Source organism: Mobula birostris, chromosome 13 (assembly GCF_030028105.1).
Source record: "Mobula birostris isolate sMobBir1 chromosome 13, sMobBir1.hap1, whole genome shotgun sequence".
Classification (NCBI taxonomy): domain Eukaryota; kingdom Metazoa; phylum Chordata; class Chondrichthyes; order Myliobatiformes; family Myliobatidae; genus Mobula; species Mobula birostris.
In genome coordinates, this window is record NC_092382.1 from 102,534,978 (window position 1) to 102,557,366 (window position 22,389).

Here is a 22,389-nt window from a genome sequence, read left to right on the forward strand (position 1 = left end):
GTGGATGCATATCTCCCCGAAAATACAGGCTCGATATCAGTGACACAAGTCTCTCCTTCATTTCTTACTGTCCTTATTATCTTCTCCCTCCTTTCCATTTCTTTTCTCCTTCCCTCTCCATTTTTTTTCCTCTCAACGTCCTTCGTCTACATTTCTCTCCTTCAACCCTCCCCACGCATCTCTCTGCCCTCTCTGTAGTGCTCCATTTGCCCCTCCCTCTACTCCTCCCCGCTCCCTCTCATTCCGTTTCTCTCTCTCCCTCTTGTTCTCCAGTTCACCGCCATCTTTTCTCTCTCTCTCTCACAATCTCTCCAAATCTCCTCACCCTCTATTTCTCTACCTCACTCCGTCCTCCTCCCGTTTACCATCTTCTACACACTTACTTTCCCTTCTTTCCCATCTCTCACTCCACAGTCTCCCTCCTCTCAGCTCCTGTAGCATCTGTACACTGCCGCCCACTTCTCTCTGTCTCTGCAGATTCCCAATCGGTCTCCTCCCTTCCCTCCCCTTACTCCACACTTTCAACACTCCCCACTCCCCTCCAGTCTAATATCTCTCGGCCTCCCTCTCCAACATCCTCTTTCTCTGTGCTCCCCGCACTTCCTCTCCCTGCTCTGCCTTCCTCTCTGTGTCAGCTGTCCATCTGGTGTTTGCTGGAGTCGGACCGCCTTATCGAACGGGCTTCCTCTAATAACGGCTCCTTCCCCTTCGTGAGCTCAGAGACACAGAGAGTCCTGAACAAGATGGACGTGAATGTGGAGCTCGCCGAAATGGGCCCGCAGTCTCCTTCAAACGGTGAGTGGGGCAGCAAAACGGAGGCGGGGGGGATAGATCCATTCTGTATTCATAGAAACACAGAAACATAGAGAATAGGTGCAGAAGTAGGTCACTCGGCCCTTCGAGCCTGCATCGGCATTCAGTATGATCATGGCTGATCATCCAACTCAGAACCATGTACCAGCCTTCCCTCCATACTCCCTGATCCCTTTAGCCACAAGGGCCATATCTAACTCCCTCTTAAATATAGCCAATAAACTGGCCTCAACTATTTCCTGTGGCAGAGAATTCCACAGATTCACCACTCTCTGTGTGAAGAAGTTTTTTCCTCATCTCGATCCTAAAAGGATTCCCCTTTATCCTCAAACTGTGAACCCTCGATCTGGACACTCCCAACATCGGGAACAATCCTCTTGCATCTAGCCTGTCCAATCCCTCTAGGATTTTATACGTTTCGATAAGATCCCCCCTCAATCTTCCAAATTCCAACGAATATAAGCCTAGTCGATCTGGTCTTCCATCATATGAAAGTCCTAACATCCCAGGAATCAATCTGCTGAACCTTCTTTGTCCTCCCTCTATGGCAAGGATGTCTTTCCTCAGATTAGGGGACCAAATCTGCACACAATACTCCAAGTGTGGTCTCACCAAGGCCTTGTACAACTGCAGTAGTACCTCCCTGCTCCTGTACTCGAATCCTCTTGCTATAAATGCCAGCATACCATACGCCTTTTTCACCGCCTGCTGTACCTGCATGCCCACTTTCAATGACTGGTGTATAATGACACCCTCGTCTCGTTGCACCTCCCCTTTTCCTAATCGGCCACCATTCAAATAATAAACTGTTTTCCTGTTTTTGCCACCAAAGTGGATAACCTCACATTTATCCACATTAAATTGCATCTGCCATAAATTTGCCCACTCACCCAACCTATCCAAGTCACTCTGCATCCACTTAGCATCCTCCTCACAGCTAACACTGCCGCCGAGCTTCGTGTCATCCGCAAACTTGGAGATGCTGCATTTAATTCCCTCATCTGAGACATTAATATATATTGTAAACAACTGGGATCCCAGCACTGAGCCTTGCGGTACCCCACTAGTCGCTGCCTGCCATTCTGAAAAGGTCCCTTTTGTTCCCACTCTTCGCTTCATGTCTGCCAACCAATTCTCTATCCACATCAATACCCTACCCCCAATACCGTGTGTTTTAAGTTTGCACACTAACCTCCTGTGTGGGACCTTGTCAAAAGCCTTTTGAAAATCCAAATATACCACATCCACTGCTTCTGCTCTATCCACTCTACTAGTTACATCCTCAAAAAAATTCTATAAATTCGTCAGACACGATTTTCCTTTCACAAATCAATGCTGACTTTGTCCGATGATTTCACCGCTTTCCAACTGTGTTGTTATCACATCCTTGATAACTGACTCTAGCATTTTCCCCACCATCAATGTTAGGCGAACCGGTCTATAATTCCCCGGTTTCGAGGATCCTCCCACCGCCCCGGGGCCCGGCGAACTGTCAATCACTGCACAGACAGGTCAGAGGTCGCAGTAATGACGTCATTCTGGAGCGTTTCACGAGTCATGCACCCAAGTCTCCAATACCTAATGCTTCTGAACAGAGCACTCGTTCCATAGACGGACCACCATCTGGGTAACAAAAGGTTGTCACTCGGCTGCCCAAGTAAATCTGTTTCCCCTCTCATCTTCGCCCTGGACGCTGTGGTCCTCGATTCTCCAGGCCTGGAGAATGTGATTGTGCTCATTTACTCGATCTGTGCCCCTCGTGCTTTGTACACCTCAGTAAGGTCATCCTTGAGCTCAACATAAAGACCCAACCTGCCCGACTTCTCTCAGTAATTCAGTCCCTGGCGTCCAGTCAATATCTGCAACTCTTTCCAGCTCAAAGTGTTGCAAGACTCAGCTAATAATGATCAGGGATGCACAGGGCGATCTGTATTTGCCGTCAAGTACCCGTATTGTCTAATCTGACGAATAGATAAAGTACGAAATATTGCCTCCGCACCAGCTTATTTTTCAGCCAGCCATTCTTGTTTGGCAGTCAGCCATTCTTGTTTGGCGTGGTGTCAGGATTGGTCTCCTTTCAGATTAACCAGGCCTCGAGCCTTTTTTTTTCACCCTCAACCCGGCACGGATGGAAAGCGTGTCCGGGGGGTGGGGTGTTGGTGGATGTGGCCCGTCTTGGATTCGAACTCGGGAACTTTCGCTCCGGATCCGGCGCTGATGCTATTGCGTCACTAGCCGGCCGCCGTACCAGCGAAGTTACCCTGACCTTTCATGCTCGGTCAAAGTACAGAAAAGTTATTACTAGGTACAAAGGAGTTTTTGCTGCTGGCCACATGTTCTTCGTAGGCGTTTTGACTTTCCACATGTCCAAGATTTAGTTGTTCTGTTTCTCAGTGACCTCTGGCAGCAAACTTGAAACGTCTTTTTTTTCCGAAATCATGAATTGCATTCCAGTGTCATTGGCTAGTGGTCACGTGTCTGACTTTAACACATTTCCATTGGCCCTACTCCATTTAATCTCCATTTAGCAGCAAGTCACAATCTGTAATTTATGGCTCGCAGACCAACATTCACAATTCCGCGTGTTCTACCCAATCAAATAACGCCTCACAAATGACGTCTTATTTGGAAATGATCCCTTAGTTCAGGAGATTGCCTGTGACATCACTGTGTCTACTTTAAATTTCGCATCAACCAAGCGACTAACACACAAAATGGAGAACACAATCTCTTCTTGAAATGGCAGCCTCCCTCTGCTCCCTCGCGGCAGGAGCAAAGCCATCTGCATCTATTGTCCCTGATTCATTTGATATCACCAATCTTCAACTGCATTTCTTTCTGGCCAGCAAATAATATCCTTCCGACAGCAGGGTGAGCAAAACTGGACCCCGTCCTCGAAGTGCAGCCTCGCCGACACCATGTTCATCTGCAACGGGGCCTCCCCATTCCTCTACTCGGTGTCCTTACTGATGAAGATCGGCGTGTCAGACGCCCCATTCACCGCCCTGTGTACCTGTGACTCCACTTTCAGAGATCCATGTACCTGCAGACCCGTGTCTCTTTGCTCCTCAACTCTCTCCAGGGACCCTCCAGTTCAGTGTGAACCTTTACCTTTGTTTGTCTTCCTGGAATATGAAAACAAATTAGTCAGTCAAATCTCCCTGGGCTCCACACCATTATACAGAATAGCCTATCAAGAGGAGGAATTAGTTAGACTTACTAGAGTCCCTATACTTTATCTCCTCTGCCCTGCCCTCGTCAGCCTTCTTGGCTCCTCAGTCAGCTTGGTATGTTCCTGTAGGACCTCGCCCATCTTTCTCGAGGCACCACCGAAAGCATCCAATCACAATGCAGCTCGACTTGAGGGAAACTACTCCGTCCGTGACCGCAACTAAACTGCAGAGAGACCAGGAAACAGCTCAGCAGATCAGGGGCACCAGTTTCAGCTCCACGGACTCTCTCGGCACTTCCCGCTGCGTCGCTACAGCAGACAGCCGAATAAAGATTCCCATCCACCCTGGATAATTGTATTACCCTATATCACCACCTATCGGTGGAAGATAGTAAAGCACGTTTCACCAGCCTCAAAGACAGTTTCTAACCTGCTTCATCAGACAATTTAATAGACCACTATTCTGATAAGTTGTATTCTTGACTTCAAAGTTTACCTCGCCGTCGCCCTTGCACCTTATTGACTGCATGAACTGAACTTCCTCTGTAACTGTGACACTTTACTCTGCATTCTGTTACTCTTTTACCCTGTTCTACTCCAATGAAGGGATCTGTATCTGTAGCATTCCGCTGGGACCTCTTCTGTCTGTGATGTATATGCCGGGGTGGTGAGGAGTGAGGACAGTGGGAGAAACGGTGAGGAGGGAGCACAGTATAAATTAAAACACTCTCTCCCTTTTCAAACCTCATTCTCTTTCTCTCCTTCACTTGCCACGGTCCCTTTCTCTCACTCTTCACCTCTCTCTCTCTACCCTCTCTCCCTCCCTCCCTCTCCTCCTCCTTTATCACCCCGTCCCTCTCTCAAACTCTTTCCCCTACTGTCTCACACTGTTCCCTTATCTTCACCCTCTCCGTTCACTGTCATCCCTTCCTGAACCACACTCGTTCTGCCCACTTCTCTGTGCGCCTGTATTCCGCTCATCTCCCCTCCACGCTTTCCGCTCCTCCCTATCCAGCTCTATCTCCCTCTCCCCGATGGTTTCTCCTCTCGCTCTTTCCCCTCTCTAATACCATCTTCTCTCTCTTCTCCATCCTTCTCCCACAGATCTCCGCACACTCTCCCTTCTCAATCACCCTCTCTTTCAGCCCCCATCCGCCTCGCTTACCCCCTCTCTCTTCTGCTGTCTCTTCTCTCTCTCCGCGACTCTCTCCCCCATTTTCTACCCCTTTCTCAATCTCTCCCTAATCTGCCTGTCTGACTTTCTCTCCCAGACGGCCTGACCGCCACCAGCCCAGAGTTGAACATTGGGGAAGACATCGATGAGCGCGAGGATCCTCCCATTGCCTCGGGATCCGGAGGGATGCCAACCACTGCACAAACAGGTCAGAGTTCACAGTAGTGATGTCATTCGCTCAAGATATTCAAATTTCTAATTAGAAACATAGATACATAGAACACCTACAGCGCAATACAGACCCTTCGGCCTACAGAGTTGTGCCGAACATGTCTCTACCTTAGAAATTACTACGCTTACCTATACCCCTCTAATTGACTAAGCTCCATGTACCTATCCAAAAGTCTCTAAAAATACCCTGTCGTATACTCCTCCACCACCGTTGCCGGCAGCCCAATCCACGCACTCACCACTCTCTGAGTAAAGAAGTTACCCCTGGCATCTCCTCTGTACCTACTCCCCAACACCTTGAACATGTGTCCTCTTGTGGCAACGATTTCAGCCCTGGGAAAAAGCCTCTGACCATCCACACGATCAATGCCTCTCATCATCCTATACACCTCTCTCAGATCACCGCTCATCCTCCGTCACTCCAAGGAGAAAAGGTCGTGTTCACTCAACCTATTCTCATACGGCATGCTTCCCAATCCCGGCCACATCCTTGTAAATTTCCTCTGCACCCTTTCTAGGGCTTCCACATCCTTCCTGTATTGAGGCGACCAGAACTGAGCACAGTACTCCAAGTTTGACCGGGGTCCAATACATGCTTCAACAACTCCTCGCAGCTACTAAATTAAATTTCACTATTGATGAAGGCCGATCCACCATACGCCTTCTTAACGACAGGGTCAACCCGCGCAGCTCATTGGAGTTTGTTATGGACCCGGACCCCAAAATCCCTCCGATCCTCCACACTGCCAAGCGTCATAACATTAATATCATATTCTGCCATCATATTTGACCTACCACAATGAACCACATCACACTTACCTGGGTTGAACTCAATCTGCCACTTCTAAGCCCAGTTTTGCAGCATATCAATGCTTCGCAGTAACTTCTGACAGCCGTCCACACTATCCACAACATCTCCAACCTTTGTGACATCAGCAAACTTTCTAACCCTTCCCTCCATTTCCTGATCCAGGTCATTTATATAATTCACCAATAGCAGGGGACCCAACACAGATCCCTGAGGCACACGGCTGGTGACCGACCTACATGCAAAATGTGACCCGTCTACAACCTGACTTCTCCTTCTGTGGGCAAGCCAGTTCTGGATCCACAAAACAATGCCCCCTTGGATACAATGCCTCCATACTATCTCAATAAGCCTTGCATGCGGTACCTTATCAAAGGCCTTGCTGAAATCCATTTCCACTGCACCTACTGCTGTTCCTTCATCAATGTGTTTAGTCTCATCCTCAAAAATTTCAATCAGGCTCGTAAGGTATGAACTGCCTATGACAAATCCATGCTGACTACACCTAATCATGTTGTACGTTTCCAAATGTTCATAATTCCTGACTCTCAAGATCTTATCCATCAACTTACCAACTACTGAGGTCAAACTCTGTGGTCTATAATTTTTTTGAGCTATCTCAACTCAATTTCTTGAATAAATGAGCAATATACGCAACGCTCCAGTCCTCCGGAATCTCTCCCTCACCATTGATGATGCAAAGATCATCGGCAGAGGCTCAGCAATCTTCTCCCCCGCCTCACAGTAGCCTGGGGTACATCTCATCTGGTCCCGGCGATTTTTCCAACTTAGTGTTTTCCAAAAGCTCCAACACATCCTCTTTCTTAATGCCTACATTCTCAAGCCTTTCAGCCTGTTGCAAGTCTTCACTACAATCACCGAGGTCATTTTCCGTAGTGAATATTGAAATAAAGTTTTCAGTAACTTCCTTTGCTATTTCCTCCGGTTCCATACTCACTTTCCCACTGTCACATTTGATAGGTCCTTTTCTTTCGCGTCTTACCCCTTGCTCTTCACATGCTTGGACAATGCCTTTGGCGTTTCCTTGATCCTGCCCGCCAGCGCCTTCTCATGCCCCCTTCTGGGTCTCCTAATTTCCTTCTTAAGATTCTTCCTATCAGACTTATAATCTTCTCGAGCTCTAACATTACCGAGCTCTCTGAACCTTTTGTAATCGTTCCCTTTATTATCTTGTATATAAGATGACGAGAGGCATTGTTGGTGTGGACAGTCAGTGGCTTTTTCCCCCAGGGCTGAAATGGTCGCCACAAGAGGACACAGTTTTAAGGTGCTGGGGAGTAAGTACGGGGGAGATGTCAGGGCTATGTTTTTCACTCAGAGAGTGGTGAGTGCGTGGAATGGGCTGCCGGCAACAGTGGTGGAGGCGGATACGATAGAGTCTTTTAAGAGACCTTTGGATTGCGACATGGAGCTCAGTAACATAGAAGGGTATAGGTAAGTCCAGAAATTTCTAAGGGAGGACATGTACGTCACAACTTGTAGGCCGAAGGGCCTGTATTGTGCTGTAGGTTTTCTATTCTATTCTGTTCTATTCTTTTCCCTTTGACTGGAATAATTCATCTGCCTCGACCACTTTCCTGGGAGCTCATTGCACCTCCAGACTGTGCTGTTTATAAATAATCGGGATGAATTTGTAGATGGGTGCGTTGCTCAGTTTCATGAGTTGCACGATGCGACGATTCAGTGATATGAAGAACAACAGGATGACAGGACCGTTTAGAGATAAAGTTGGGAAGATGTTCCTGGAGTCTGTGGAAGCGAGAGAGGTCCTCAATGAATGTTTCTCGACGGTATTCGCCAATGAGAGGGAACTTGATGACGGTGCGGACAACATGAGGGAGGTTGATGCTCTGAAGTATGTAGATATCAAGGCATAGGAGGTGTTGGAGTTGTTAAAATCCATTAGGACGGATAAGTCCCTGGGGCCTGACAGAATATTCCCCAGGCTGCTTAACGAGGCGAGGGAAGGGATTGCTGAGCCTTTAGCGAGGAACATTATGTCCTCGTTGTCTAAGGGAATGGCACCGGAGGATTGGAGGCAATGAGGTTTGTCCCCTTGTACAAAAAAGGTTGTATGGATAGTCCGGTTAATTGTAGACCAGTGAGCCTCACGTTGGTGGTGGGAAAACGATTGGAAATGATTCTTAGAGAAAGGATCTATGGGCATTTAGAGAATCATGGAACAGTCAGCATGGCTTTGTGAAGGATAGATCGTGTCTAACAATCCTGATAGAGTTCTTTGAAGAGGTGACCAGGCATATAGATGAGGGTAGTGCAGTGGACGTGATCTATATGGATTTTAGTAAGGCACTTAACAAGGATCCACACGGTAGGCTTATTCAGAAAGTCAGAAGACATGGGATCCAAGGACGTTTTACCAGGTGGATTCAGAATTGGTTTGCCTGCAGAAGGCACAGTGTCATAATGGAAGGAATACATTCGGATTGGAGGGTTGTGACTAGTGGTGTCCCACAAGGATCGGTTCTGGGATCTCTACTTTTCGTGATAACGATATGGATGTTGGGGTAGAAGGGTGTGTTGGCAAGTTTGCAAACGAGACAAAGGTTGGAGGTGCTGTAGATAGTGTAGAGGATTGTCGAAGATTGCAGAGAGACATTTATGGGATGCAGAAGTCGGCTGAGAAGAGGCAGATGGAGTTCAGCCCGCAGAAGTGTGAGGTGATACACTTTGGAAGGACAAACAGCAAGGCAGAGTGCAAAGTAAATGGCAGGAAACTTGATAGTGTGGAGGAGCAGAGGGCTCTGGGGGTGCATGTCCACACATCCCTGAAAGTTGCTTCACAGGTAGATAGGGTAGTTAGGAAAGCGTATGAGGTGTTAGCTTTCATCAGTCGAGGAATAGAGTTTTAAGAGTCGTAAGGTAACCATGCAGTTCTATAAAACTTTGGCTAAGCCACACTTGGGGTACTGTGTCCAATTTTGGTCGTCTCACTACTGCAAGGACGTGGAAGCATTGGAAAGGGTACGGGCAAGATTTACCAGGATGCTGCCTGGTTCAGAGAGTATGGATTATGATCAGATATGAAGGGAGCTAAGGCTTTACTCTTTGGAGAGAAGGACTATTAGAGGAGATATGAAAGACGTATACAAGATATCAAGAAGAATAGATGGAGTGCCTCTTCCCCAGGGCCTCACTGCTCAATTGTAGAGATCATGGATTTAATGTAAGGGGTGGGAAGTTCAAGGGGGATATTAGAGGAAGTATTTTTACTCAGAGAGTGGTTGGTGCGTGGAATACACTGCCTGAGTCAATGGTGGAGGCAGACAGTAGTGAAATTTAAGGGACTAGTGGACATGTATATGGCGGAATTTAATGTTTAGCGTTATGTGGAAGGCAGGGTTTGAGAGTCGCACAACATTGTGGGCCGAAGGGCCTGTACTGTGCTGTATTATTCTATGTTCTATGGGTGTCATTGTGGATCGTGTTGAAAACTGGCAAAAATATTCAATGGGACATAAATCAGTCACAGATACGGTTGGAGAAATGACAGAGTTAAGTCCGTCATGTATCCAAAGTGTGAAAAAAAGAACAAAGCGGGCAAACAGTAATAGAACTGTGAACAAATAATAATCTCTGAATCCAGACGGCCAATAGTCCGTAGATCGCATGTATCATAATCTTGTGGTCTCCTGGACCTGATGGAATACACCCTCGGGCTGTGAAGGAATTGGGCGGAGAGATTGCCGAGGCATCAGGAGTTCCACAGGGGTCGGTGTTGGGACGGCTGATCTTTACGATGTTTGTCAATGATTTAGGCGATAGGATTCATGGATTTCTTGTATAAATTTCCGATGATAAAAAGATATGTGGATGAGCAGCTGGTGTTGAGGAAACAGAGAGACTTAGACAGCTTAGGGGAATGGAAAAAAGACGTGCCAAATGAAATGCGATGCTGGAAACTGTATGATCATGCACTATTGTGGATGAAATAAGCACGCAGATTACTATTTGAATGATGAGAGAATTCAAAATGCCGAAATGCAAAGGGACTTGGAAGTACTTGTGCAAGGTACCCTAAAGGGTAATCTCCAGGTTCACTGGGTGGTGAAAAAAGCGAAAGAAATGTTGACATTCATTTCTAAAGGTCTAGAATGTAAGAACTGCAATGTGACGTTGAGGCATCAAAAAGCACCCCCGAGACCACAGTTAGAGTATTGTGTGCAGTTTTGGGCTCCTGATATATACTGACATAAGACATGGTTCAGAGAAGATCTTGATGAGGGACATCTGGCAGCTCTTGGGCTGCCTTCCCTGGAGCTGAGTAGAATGAGGGGGGACCTCATTGAAACTTTTCCGATGTTGAAAGGCCTGAACAGATTAGATATGGAAATGTTATTTCCCATGGTAGCGGGGTCTAGGACAAGAGGGCACGACTTCAGGATTGAAGGGCGTCCTTTTAGAACTTAGATGCGGTGAAATTCGTTTCGTCAGAGGGTGTTAAATCCGTGGATTTTCTTTACCACAAGCAGCTGTGGAAGCCAAGTCATTGGGTGCATTTAAGGTAGAGATAGATACGTTCTTGATTAGCTAACGTTTCAAAGGGTATGGGGAGAAGGCAGGCGAGTGGGGATGACTGGTAGAATTAGATCAGCCCATGATTCAATATCCGAGAAGACTCGAAGTTCCGAATGTCCTACGTCTGTTCCCATATCATATGGTCCTATGGCCGTATGGTCTCTCCACAGGTGAGCATGAACAGGAGTCGAAACTGAAGATCGGAAATAGACCGTTCCGTCTGATCTGCCTGCTCTGTCTAGTCACGTCCGCCCTCATCTTGATAGTGATCGGACTCTCGATCCATGGTGAGTGGAACGATCTCCGTGTGGAGTCAGACCATAAATAAAGAGAGTGGAATAAATTGTTATTGTAAAACACCACAGCGACACCGACACGTCCCTTACTGTAACAAGGATTAAAACCGACCACCATATCACGGACACATCCCTAACCGTGATAAAGACACGGTCTTCACCTGAACACAATGAAGACACACCCTGACACCGTCACGCCATTCACCATAACATGAACAATGCTGTCACTGTAGCACTGTCACGATCATCCACGAGACACAGATACACTGCTGACCGCAGCACGGATGCGGAACATCGCCGTGACAACACGTGGCAGTCACACTGACCGCAACGTAACACTCACTGTAACATCGACATGCCCTTGACCGTATCACTGATAAACTCCTCAAGGTGACACCGAAACGCACCTCACAATGACACCGAAACCCTCTTCACTCTGACACTGAGGTACCGTACACCGTGGCACCTTCACATTCCTCAACGTTATCCTCTCAGCACCGCCTCATGACAAAGACCCACACGTCACTGTAACACCCCTTACCGAGACAGTATCACCGCTCAACATAACACCGATGCACCGCTCACTGAGGCAATTACACAGAACATAGAACATAGAACACAGACTAGTACAGCACAGTACAGGCTCTTCGGCCCACAATGTTGTGCCGAACCTCAAACCCTGCCTCCCATATAAGCCCCCACTTTAAATTTCCTCCAGATGCCTGTCTAGTAGTCTCTTAAACTTCACTAGTGTATCTGCTTCCACCACTGCCTCAGGCAGTGCATTCCACGCACCAACCACTCTCTGAGTAAAAAACCTTCCTCTAATATCCCCCTTGAACTTCCCACCCCTTACCTTAAAGCCATGTTCTCTTGTATTGAGCAGTGGTGCCCTGGGGAAGAGGCGCTGGCTATCCACTCTATCTATTCCTCTTATTATCTTGTACACCTCTATCATGTCTCCTCTCATCCTCCTTCTCTCCAAAGAGTAAAGCCCTAGCTCCCTTAATCTCTTATCATAATGCATACTCTCTAAACCAGGCAGCATCCTGGTAAATGTCCTCTGTACCCTTTCCAATGTTTCCACATCCTTCCTATAGTGAGGTGACCAGAACTGGACACAGTTCCCACACCTCATTCTGACACTGTCACACGCACCGTGGCCATGACATGCCTCTCACCGTGACACAGACACACCCCTCTCTGTGAGAGTAGCACAGCCCACACCATGACACAGTTACTCCACTCACCGTGACGTCACAAGGTCCCTCACTCTGACATTTCCCTCGCCGTGCCATCGGGATTCACTTCATTGTGACCCGGCACAACTCTCGCCGGGGCTCAGAAACACCTATCACAGTGACACCGACACGTCCCTCACTGCAACTCGAATATGCACCTCACGATACTGCCGCAGACACCCAATATAACAACAAAACCTTCACTGGGGCATTGATAAACCCCTCAGCGTGAAACGACACGCCGACGCCTCTCACTGTGACACCATTCACCGTGACACTGGCATAACACTCTCTGTGACCCGCTCGGTAGCATGATGCTGACTCACGTGTCACTGTAAACGCTAAACATCCTTCACCATCTCTCTCAGTATCACAGATTCGTCAGTCTCAGACCGCCCTCGACCAAAACTGCCATGAGTTAAACTCAACCCTTCAAACCAAGGTCTCTGAGATATCCCACCTGAATCACTCCGAGAAAACCTGTCTCAAGAATCTTACTGCGCTCAAAACCAATCTGTCCGTTCTTGTACGAATGCACAACGATCTCCGGCACCAGATCACTGAGATAAAAACGAAGCTCAGATCCGTCAAGAACAGCATGGCTCAAATCTGTGAATTCTTGATCAGCAGAAGAGGTGAGGCGTCATCCCCTTCATTAACCCGCTCTTCACCACAGACCAGGCATAGAGAGAGGAAGCGTCACTCTGTGCTTGACATCGGGAGTGAGTGAAGAGATGTTATGGAAGGGGATTCACTCTGTGTTTGACCGGTGAGTGTGTGATGGTGTTGCGTGGAGGAAGTTTCACTTTATTACTGAACCCAGGAGAGTATGATTGGACGTTGTGGAGGTGGTGTCACTCTGTGTCTCCCCACGGGATTGTGAGACGTAACATTACTGCTTCACGCTATGTCTGGCTCCGGGAATCACTGATGTGACGGTATGGATCCAGCTTCACCCTGTTTCTGACAGGCGGGTTGTATGATATGACAGGATCCAGAGAGCTTCACCCCATGTCTGATCAATGAATGGTGTTGTGACACCGTGGAAAGAGAGTTTTACTCTGAATCCGGGAGTGTGCGACGGGACGGTGCAGAGGGGGCTTCACTCTGTGTCTGACCCCAGGAGTGTGTGATGGGACGGTGCAGAGGGAGATTCACTCTGTGTCTGACCACGGGAGTGTGTGATGGGACGGTGCAGAGGGAGCATCACTCTGTGTCTGACACCGGGAGTGTGTGATGGGACGGTGTGGAGGGAGCTTCTCTCCATGTCTGATCCCGGAAGTGTGTGATGGAAAGGTGTGGAGGGATCTTAATCTATGTCTGACCACGGTGGTGAGTGATGGGACGCAGTGGAGGGAGCTTCACTCTGTGCCTGACCCTGGCTGGGTATGATGTAACAGTGTAAGGGAGTTCTACTCTGTGTTTGTCCACTGGATTCTGTGATGGGACAGTGCTGAAGGAGACTCCTTCGGTGTCTGGCAACGAGTTGCATGATTGGAAGTTGCGGAGGGAGCTAAAGTCTGCTCTCACTCCGAGTGTGTGTGACCGGACGCTGTGGATTCAAATTCGATTTGTGTCTATCCCTCAGGAAATCTGTGACAGCATGGCGGGAAGGAGCACGTAACTGACTCCTGAAGTTTGTGATGGGAAGCAGTTGAGGGACCGACACCCTGTGACGGGTTCCGAGAGTGTGTAATTGGGTGTCGTGTAGGGAGATTTAATTTGAGTCTGACACCAGGAGAGTGTAATGGGAGATTGCGCATGAGCTTCAATTTCAGTCCGACCACGGGAATGCGTGATAGGAGGCTGTGCGGGGAGTTTGTATCAGACCCCGGGCACGTGTACTGGGGCAGTTCACTGGGAGCCTCAATCTGTGTGTGATCCTGGGAGTCTGTAATGGACGGTGTGGAGGAAGCTTCACTCCACCTCTGACTCCGGGAGTGTGCGATGGGAGCAATGGAGGGAGATTCACTGTTCTTCGTTCCTGATTTGCAGAGGAAAGGTGTCCTGGGAACTGGACCGAAAGCGCAGATCGGTGTTATTTCATATCCACCTTGGAGAAATCTTATGATGCAGCGAGGAATCATTGTTCAAACGTTGATGCAAGTCTCCTCGAAATCAATTCAAACAAGGAAAAGGTATGTGTCACACCGTGAGAAGCGATATGGAGAACAATCATACACTCCCGGGGTTTAACAAAGATTCAATCATTGCACACCGTCACTCACACATCCCGGGGATAGACACGGAGTGGAACTCCCTCCAGAATCAGAATCAGAATCAGGTTTATTTTCACCGGCATGTGACGTGAAACTTAACTTAGCAGCAGCAGTTCAATGCAACACATAATCCAGCAGAGAGAGAGAGAGAGAATAATAAAAATATAAAACATAATGAAAAAAACAACAACAAATCAATCACGTATATTAATTATTTAAATTGTGTAGAAAAAATGTTGTAAAAAGTGAAGTAATGTCCAAATCCTCAAAGTCCATTCAGGAATCGGATCGTGGAGGGGAAGAAGTTGCTCCTGAATTATTGAGTGTGTGCCTTCCGGCCTCTGTACCTCCTACCTGATGGTAACAGCCCAGGGTGGTAGAGGTCCTTAATAATGGACGCTGCCTTTCTGAGACAGTGCTCCCTGAAGATGTCCTGGGTACTTTGCAGGCTAATTCCCAAGATGGAGCTGACTAGAATTACGGACTTCTGCAGCTCCTCTTGGTCCTGTGCAGTAGCCCCTCCATACCAGACAGTGATACAGCCTGTCAGAATGCTCTACACGGTACAAATATAGAGCTTTTTGAGTCTGACAGAATTAAGTCCCTCCACACCGCCCCATCACACAGTACCGGCGTCAGACACAGAGTGAAGCTCCCTCCACAAAGTCCCATCACGCAGTCCAAGGATCAGACGCTGGGTCATTCCATCTGTGTCCCATCTCTTCACTTTTTCCTGCCGTCAGGCATAGAGAGAGGATAATTGTTACCCTCAGGTTCGACCAGCATGCGTTTGTCTGGGGGTCGGGGGGAACACTGCCTCCGGCCCGGCCAAACTGAGAAATCTCGTTTGTGTGGATGTACCGTGATGTGTTGCCCGGTTACAAATCAATCCCACGAAATAGCGAGCAGTGTACCGTATGCAATTAAACGATAGAGCTTCAGGGTTCTTAATTTAACTGTAGGGTTAACATCGAAAACAAAGAGAAAAAGCGCACATTTTAACGAAACAGTCTAAAGCGCTCGCTGTAGCTCACTCTTTTCCCGTCTGTTCGTTCTCCATCGATTTCCCACGGGCGTCGTCACCTCTCGACGCCATTCCAAGTCCGCTCAAGCCTGCAGTCTCCGACTTCCCCGTTCTGGCATCGTCTCTCGGCATCTTTTCTCGAACAAAAGCCATCGAACCCAGGCTCCCGGACGCACAAGAAATTAAACCATCCCCATCGTGGGAAGCCACACAGTCCTAAGGGCCGATTATCTCTAGTCAGAACAGCTCGAAAGCATCTATCTGTCAGCAGCTTCCAGCACAGACGACAGCCTGCTGCAGCTACTGTGTTATACAAAATGCAGACCAGCCACAGCCCTGCAGAACCTCGCGTCATGCTGTCTTCAGCTTCTGAGAGACGGCGCACCGCACGATCTAGTTTATCTGTGCATGCTCATGCTCTTTCTATGCCTGATGCGAGACACTGGATAGAAGCTTCCTTCACTGTGCGATCTGAATGTGGAACAGCCTTCCAGATGCTGTGGTTGGAAACAACTGCGACGATGGTCCAAGCCTTCAAGAGCCGGGTGCACAAACTCCTATCCTCTCTGGGAGGGAAGTCACATGCTTCTTCATAAGCGATCATGAAGGGGACCCGGATGGCAATGCTTGGTTTTTCGCAGGTAGGGTTAATACCTGACTTTCAAGAGCGCTTGTGAGTTATGTTCCGGCTGGACTTAATCCTTAAACTGCCGGAAAAAAGTGCGGGAAAAAAAAACAAAAAAACAGGTGCTGTTTTCTCCCGATAGGGATTAGTTGTTAGTTCCAAGTGCTCCCGTCACGTTTTGTCGCCCTAAAAACTTATCCTCCAATTTCTTTGAATTATGGACGTGTCGGGTTTCGGTGGGACTCAAGTGTAGACCAATGAATACTTTTTCACCAGGATTTATTAGCGACCACAAAGGCAACAGTCTTTCAAAAACAGAATGCAGACACGAATCCGAAACGGCAGGCAGAGGTCTTAACCAGAAAAGGTAGTCAGGCGAGAGCAGACAAATCCAGAGCGCACAGGCAAAAATCAGGTCCAAGAACGGGCAAAATCCAAGACTCAGAATCAGGCAAAATCGGTTGGCAGAGGCCGTGATGACAGGCTGGAACGACACAGGTCAGAACTGGGACGAACTGGCAGAGAATGCTAGTCAAGGCGGGGTTGAAATGGTCGGGATAATGAGTGAAAATTAGAAACAGGTGGGCGAAAATGAGGAGACGAGCAGGTAATTGGAGGAATTCCAAAAAAAAGGAAAGGGGCTGGGCCAGAACCCACATGGCCAGGTGAAAGATAACAGAAGTTAAAGACTGGCGTGATCCAGAGCTACCAGCAGAGGCCCTTCAACCCAGTGTCCAGGCTGGATCCTTAACAGGAGGACAACATAATTCTCTCTGTCCAGCGGAGGCGATCATAATCATCATGGCTCCAGTATTTCTACTACTTTTTAATGTTTCTTAAGAGTATATATGATATTTTTATGTTTCATCGCTGTGCAGCAGTGAACCACCTGTTTGGCCTTTCCGAGTTCTCTCTGGGAACTAGTTGACTTGAGCAGCATTTCTGATCTGGCTATTGTTCACGATCGCACTAAACAACAATAAAACCCCAAAACACTGCTGCTGCAGAGAAACCATTACATCAGCAGTAACATTTCCCAGGGCGTTACATGCACAGTAATCGAAGGGATTTTATTTCACAGGATTTTGTTTCCAATTCTATCGACAATGAACACGGAACCTACTGGATTGGAAAATGCGCAGACGGGTGAGGTTTGGACTGTTACGGGTCGTTGGTGTGGGAGTGACACGAGGCCGTTGGGAAAGAGTCGGACAGTGGGGTTAGTTTTCAGACTGACACGAGGCCGTGGGGAGAGAGTGGGTCAGTGGGATAAGTTTCGAGACTGACACAGGTCCGTGGGGAGAGAGTCGGGCACTGATATTAGTTTGAGTACTGACACAGGTCCGTGGGGAGAGAGTGGGTCAGTGGGATAAGTTTCGAGACTGACACAGGTCCGTGGGGAGAGAGTCGGGCACTGATATTAGTTTGAGTACTGACACAGATCTGTGGGGAGAGAGTGGGTCAGTGAGAGAAGTTTGGAGACTGATGCAGGGTTTTAGGGAGAGTGCGACAGTGGGATTAGTCTGTTGACTGATGCAAGGTGGGCGGGAGAGGGTGGTAGAGTTGGATTAGTTTGGAAACTGACTCGGTGCTGTCGGAGAGAGTGATGCAGTGGGATTCGCACGGCGATGTAGTCGGGGCTGTGGGGAGAGCGCGGTGTTATGGAATTAGTTTAGAGACTGACATGGGGCAGTGGGGGTAGCGCAAATTAGTGGGATTAGTTTGGCGACGGTCTCCGGTTGTCTGCTAGATCTGTTTTGTCTCTGTTGAAACTGTCTAACTCTCTTTGATAGGAATGTGACCTCTTATCTTCTCTACGAGATGTCCCATGGATCGCCCAACTGCAGTAAGTCCCACTCGTACCAACAGAGTATCATTTTCGAAAGGAAACACAGATTCATCTGCGAGAAGTCTGCACTTTTCTACCCGGATATTCCTGAAGAGATCCAACGTCTCTGTCCAGAACCTGACTGGCCGACTTCAACCATGTGACGACACTCCACGTCTCCGCATTCAATCTACCCCATTCTCACTCCCCCATAATTCCATCCATTCCCTCCCTCTCTACCCTCCCTCCTATCCTATTCTCCTCCTCTACTCGCATCGCCATTCTCCCCCACTACTCACACTCTCCCCATCTACTCCACACTTCTCCCCTCCCTGTGCCGCTCTCCCCCGCTCCCGCCCAGTTACACCCCCTTTCTACTCCTCTTCTCTTCTTCCCCTTCTTCTCTCTAACTCATTCCCTTTCTCCCTCTTCCTCTCCTCCTCGGACCCCATTCTCCGCCTCTCCTCTCTCGGTTCCCTCCACCCGCTCTCGCCTCAATTCTGTGCGCACTGGCCCTCAGTTCACCAACACAAAGGAAAAAGACTGTGCACATTCACACTGTCTGTGCCTCTCCTGGCTTCATACCAACGCTTCAAGGAACGAAGTCCCATCCTGCTTGCTCTCTCTCCATAACTCAGACCCTCGAGTCCCGGCACCATCCTCGTAAATCTCCCTCTGCACTCTTTCCAGCTCAGTGACATCTTTCCTACAGCAGCGCGACCAGAACTGAACACCAAACTCCCAGCGCGGCCTCACCGACCTTTTGTACAACCACAACATGGCTTCAGCGCGGTACAAAGATATAAAATTCACGACAATTGGGAAAATTAATAAATACTGCAAAAAGGTGAATACCGAGGGAGTGTTTAAGTGTTCAGGGAGCGTTCGCAATCTGATGTCGGAGGGGAAGCAACTGCTTGTAAATTGTTGAGTTTCCCGGCTCCTGTACCCCTCCCCGGTGGTACCGATGAACACAGGGCATTTCCCGGCGGGAGATGGTCCTCGCTGATGGATGCGGTCTTCCCAAGTCATTCCTTCTTCAACATGTCCACGATGGAGGAGAGGGTTGTGTCCGTGATGGAGCTGGCTGAGTCTAGAACCTTCTATGGTCCATGGCGACCCTCTGCGTTGCAGCCTCCACACCAGGCGACCATGCGACAAGACAAAATGCTCGACACCGTACATCCCTAGAAATGTGCGAGTCCGGTTTTGATGTTAAAACCACTATCTTTATTAGTAGCTACCTATAATATAGTAACTTTAACAAGATGAACAAACGTTAACGATGTTATGTGTAGGTGTGTGTGTAAATATAACTATTCAGCTTGGAAGGAGCGTGGGGCGTGGGAAGTCTTAATGTCTTGAGGTGTTAAAGTAGGAATGTTCAGTAATCTACGAAATAAATTATGGGAGAGAGTACAAAATATTCCACAGGGTTCACGCTGGTAAAACGAGATGACAGTCGCCGTAGGTCTTGTCTGACATGACGTTCCAAATGCACATACGAATTATCACCGAAAGTGACCTGTCAAGGGAATATCGTCTTCCAGAGGTTACCACACAGCATACCCAGGCAACCTAAAATCCACTCCTATGGATCCGACAAAGTGACGGTCACACATTCGTTGTGCACCGTGTTCCGATGTTTAACCCCCTCTTGTGGGCAGAGGAAAGTTCAAAGTCTTATCTGCGACAAGCTGAGGAATCGGCTTCCAGTGTTCCCCCCCCCCTCTCTCTCTCTCTCTCTCTCTCTCTCTCTCTCTCTCTCTCTCTCTCTCTCTCTCTCCCTCTTTCTCTCTCCTTCTCTCTCTCACTGTGTTTAATCTTCACAAACCACGGCAGCCAGTGACTGACGTCATTGCCCCGCCTCCCTCTGGCGCTCTTAAAGCGACAGTCCACAGTAAACGAAACCTGCGAGTTCGGAACAACACCGACCCACCACACACTCCCGTGGTCAGACACAGAGTGAAGCTCCCTCCACACCGTCCCATCACACACTCCCGGAGTCAGACACAGAGCGAATTTTCCACAACACGGATTGGCCACACAGTCCCGCGGTGAGAAACTGTGTCAACCTCCCTCCACAGCGTCCCATCACACAATCCCAGGGTCAGACACAGAGTGAATCTCCGCCCACAACGTCCCAGCACACACTCCCGGGGTCAGACATCGAGTGAAGCTGCCTCCGCACCTTCCCATCAAACACTACCGGAGTCAGACACAGAGTGAAGCTTCCTCCACCCCGTCTCAACACACAGTCCCGCCGTCAGACACAGAATGAAGCCCTCTCCAGACCATCCTATCACAGAATTTGGTGGTCAGACAGAGAGTGCAGCTATCTCCGCACTCTGCCTTCACACATTCCTGTTGTAAATGTCCAAGAGAGGCTCCGTAGATTGTTTTCCATTTTAGTCATTTAACAAAGGAATTTAACTTCACAGAATTTTGTTTACCACGCTCATGTCACGCATATCCCTGCATACTAGATATCTTGCGGACTGGCAGGATCAGTGCCCAGGGATTATTTTACTGATGACACAGGCTGTGGGGAGAGTGCTGTTTAATGGGATTATTTTTGCGGATTGACTGCTAGAGCTGTTTTGTCTCTGTTGAAATTAGTTAACGCTCTTTGACAGGAAAGTGGCCTCTGGTCTCCTGTACGTGGTGTATGATCGAATGTACGCCTGCAGTGACTGCGGCTCGCACGTAGAGAATGACATTTGCAATCGATATCACGGTTTCATCTGCGAAAAGTCGGTATCTTTGTTCCCGAATGCTCCTGGAAAGATCCAGGGTCTCTGTCAACAGACAGTGGGGCCGATTTGAAACAGGAGACCACCCCTCTTTCTCCCCATTCTCCCTTCGTCCACTCTCACTCCTCCATCCTCTCAAATTCCATCCTCACCCACTCTGACCCTCCCCCTACTCCATATCTCTCCTCCTGTTCACCCCAATATTCCCCACTACACATCTGCAGAGCTCTCCCCAGCTACCAATTCTTTCTCGTCATTCCACCGACCCGGTCCCGCTCCTCTCCTCTCCCTCTACCTCTCTCTCCACACCTCTCCCACTGTTTCCTCGCCCTTTTTAATCCGGCTGTCTTTCTCCGTTCCCTCTGTCTAGCCCTTTCCCCTCTCTCCCCCTTTCTCCCCACTCTCTACCCCACTCTCTTACTCCGCTCTCCGTTTTCCTTCACCCCTCCGTCTCCCTGAATTCCCTATCTTTACGCAAATCTGTGAGGTTACAAATACGCTCCAGGTGTCGTTCTCGATCGGAGCCGATGCAATACCAATTGTACCACAAATACACTGACACACCTAATTCTTTTCAAACCTTCATTCTCTACTCATAACATGCCATAGGGCAAGTTGCAGACTGATCTCCCAAAAGAACCAGTCCAGACACTGCCCCCGAATTACACAATTACCCACAATTTATAACACTGATCAGGTAGAAGAAAATCTTACGATTGCAAGATTAGACTATATTAGAATCATTTCAATCACATGCTAAGATACAACTAGATGTAAAATAATCATTGGTCAGTTAGTTATAATTATTCTAAGCCAAAGCTAGCTCATCAGTTCCTCATTATGACCCTACCCCTTTTCTCCAGAACATTCTAGCCCTTACAGTATACTTCCCATATTTAGCTACACCGTCAGCTGCTTCTGAAGAGAGGATAGTTCCTTATTTGAGCCCTTGCCGAGCTTTAGACAATAATGACTGGTACGTCACCCGTTGCAGAGTGAAGCTTCTTTCTGACTTGTCCAAACTTGTCCAAAGCAGTAAGCTAAGACGCTTACAAGTTGATCGATTATAAGTTAATCGTTGTCCTCTGTTTTTTCCCCCCTATTTACTTATCCCTTCATTCCATCACAGGGGGTTCAGTCCCAAACTTCCTTCCCTCTCTTTATACCTCAGTCCCCGGAGTCCCGACAACATCCTCGTAAATCTCCCTCTGCACTCTTTCCAGCTCAGTGGCCTCTTTGACACAGCAGGGCGACCAAAACTGAACACCGTACTCCAAAGTGTGGCCGCACCGACGTCTCGTACAACTGCAACGTGACCTCCCGGCTCCCGTGCTCAGTGTCCTGACTGATGTAGGCCAGCGAGTCGATGTACGATCCCCCTTGTCGCATGTTTTCTACCGGAATCACGATCCGATTTATTATCCTTGATTTATACGGCCTGAAATGCGTTCTTTTACAGCATCAGTATGGCGCAAATATGTAAAATTAAGGTGCTTTACTAAAAATAATAAATAGCTAGAAATGTGTTGAAAGATGTGATATCCCAGGATTTGGAGTTGGTGATTAGGACTGAGAGCATGTGTGTGCTGAGTAATCACATCCAGTCCACGCACACAAAATATTGAGGCAAAAATCGTGCTGAGGATTG

General features: G+C 48.3%; 1 protein-coding gene across 1 annotated transcript; it reads left to right on the forward strand.

The window, feature by feature from the left end:
- The first annotated feature begins 568 nt into the window (after positions 1-568).
- Positions 569-18,805, forward strand: LOC140207775 (oxidized low-density lipoprotein receptor 1-like). Its single transcript, XM_072276330.1, has 7 exons — positions 569-795; positions 5,257-5,367; positions 10,926-11,042; positions 12,661-12,927; positions 14,288-14,430; positions 17,242-17,306; positions 17,954-18,805. Exons 1-7 carry the CDS (start codon positions 744-746, stop codon positions 18,150-18,152), a joined length of 954 nt encoding a protein of 317 aa, XP_072132431.1. The 5' UTR covers positions 569-743; the 3' UTR covers positions 18,153-18,805.
- The last annotated feature ends 3,584 nt before the right edge of the window (positions 18,806-22,389 follow it).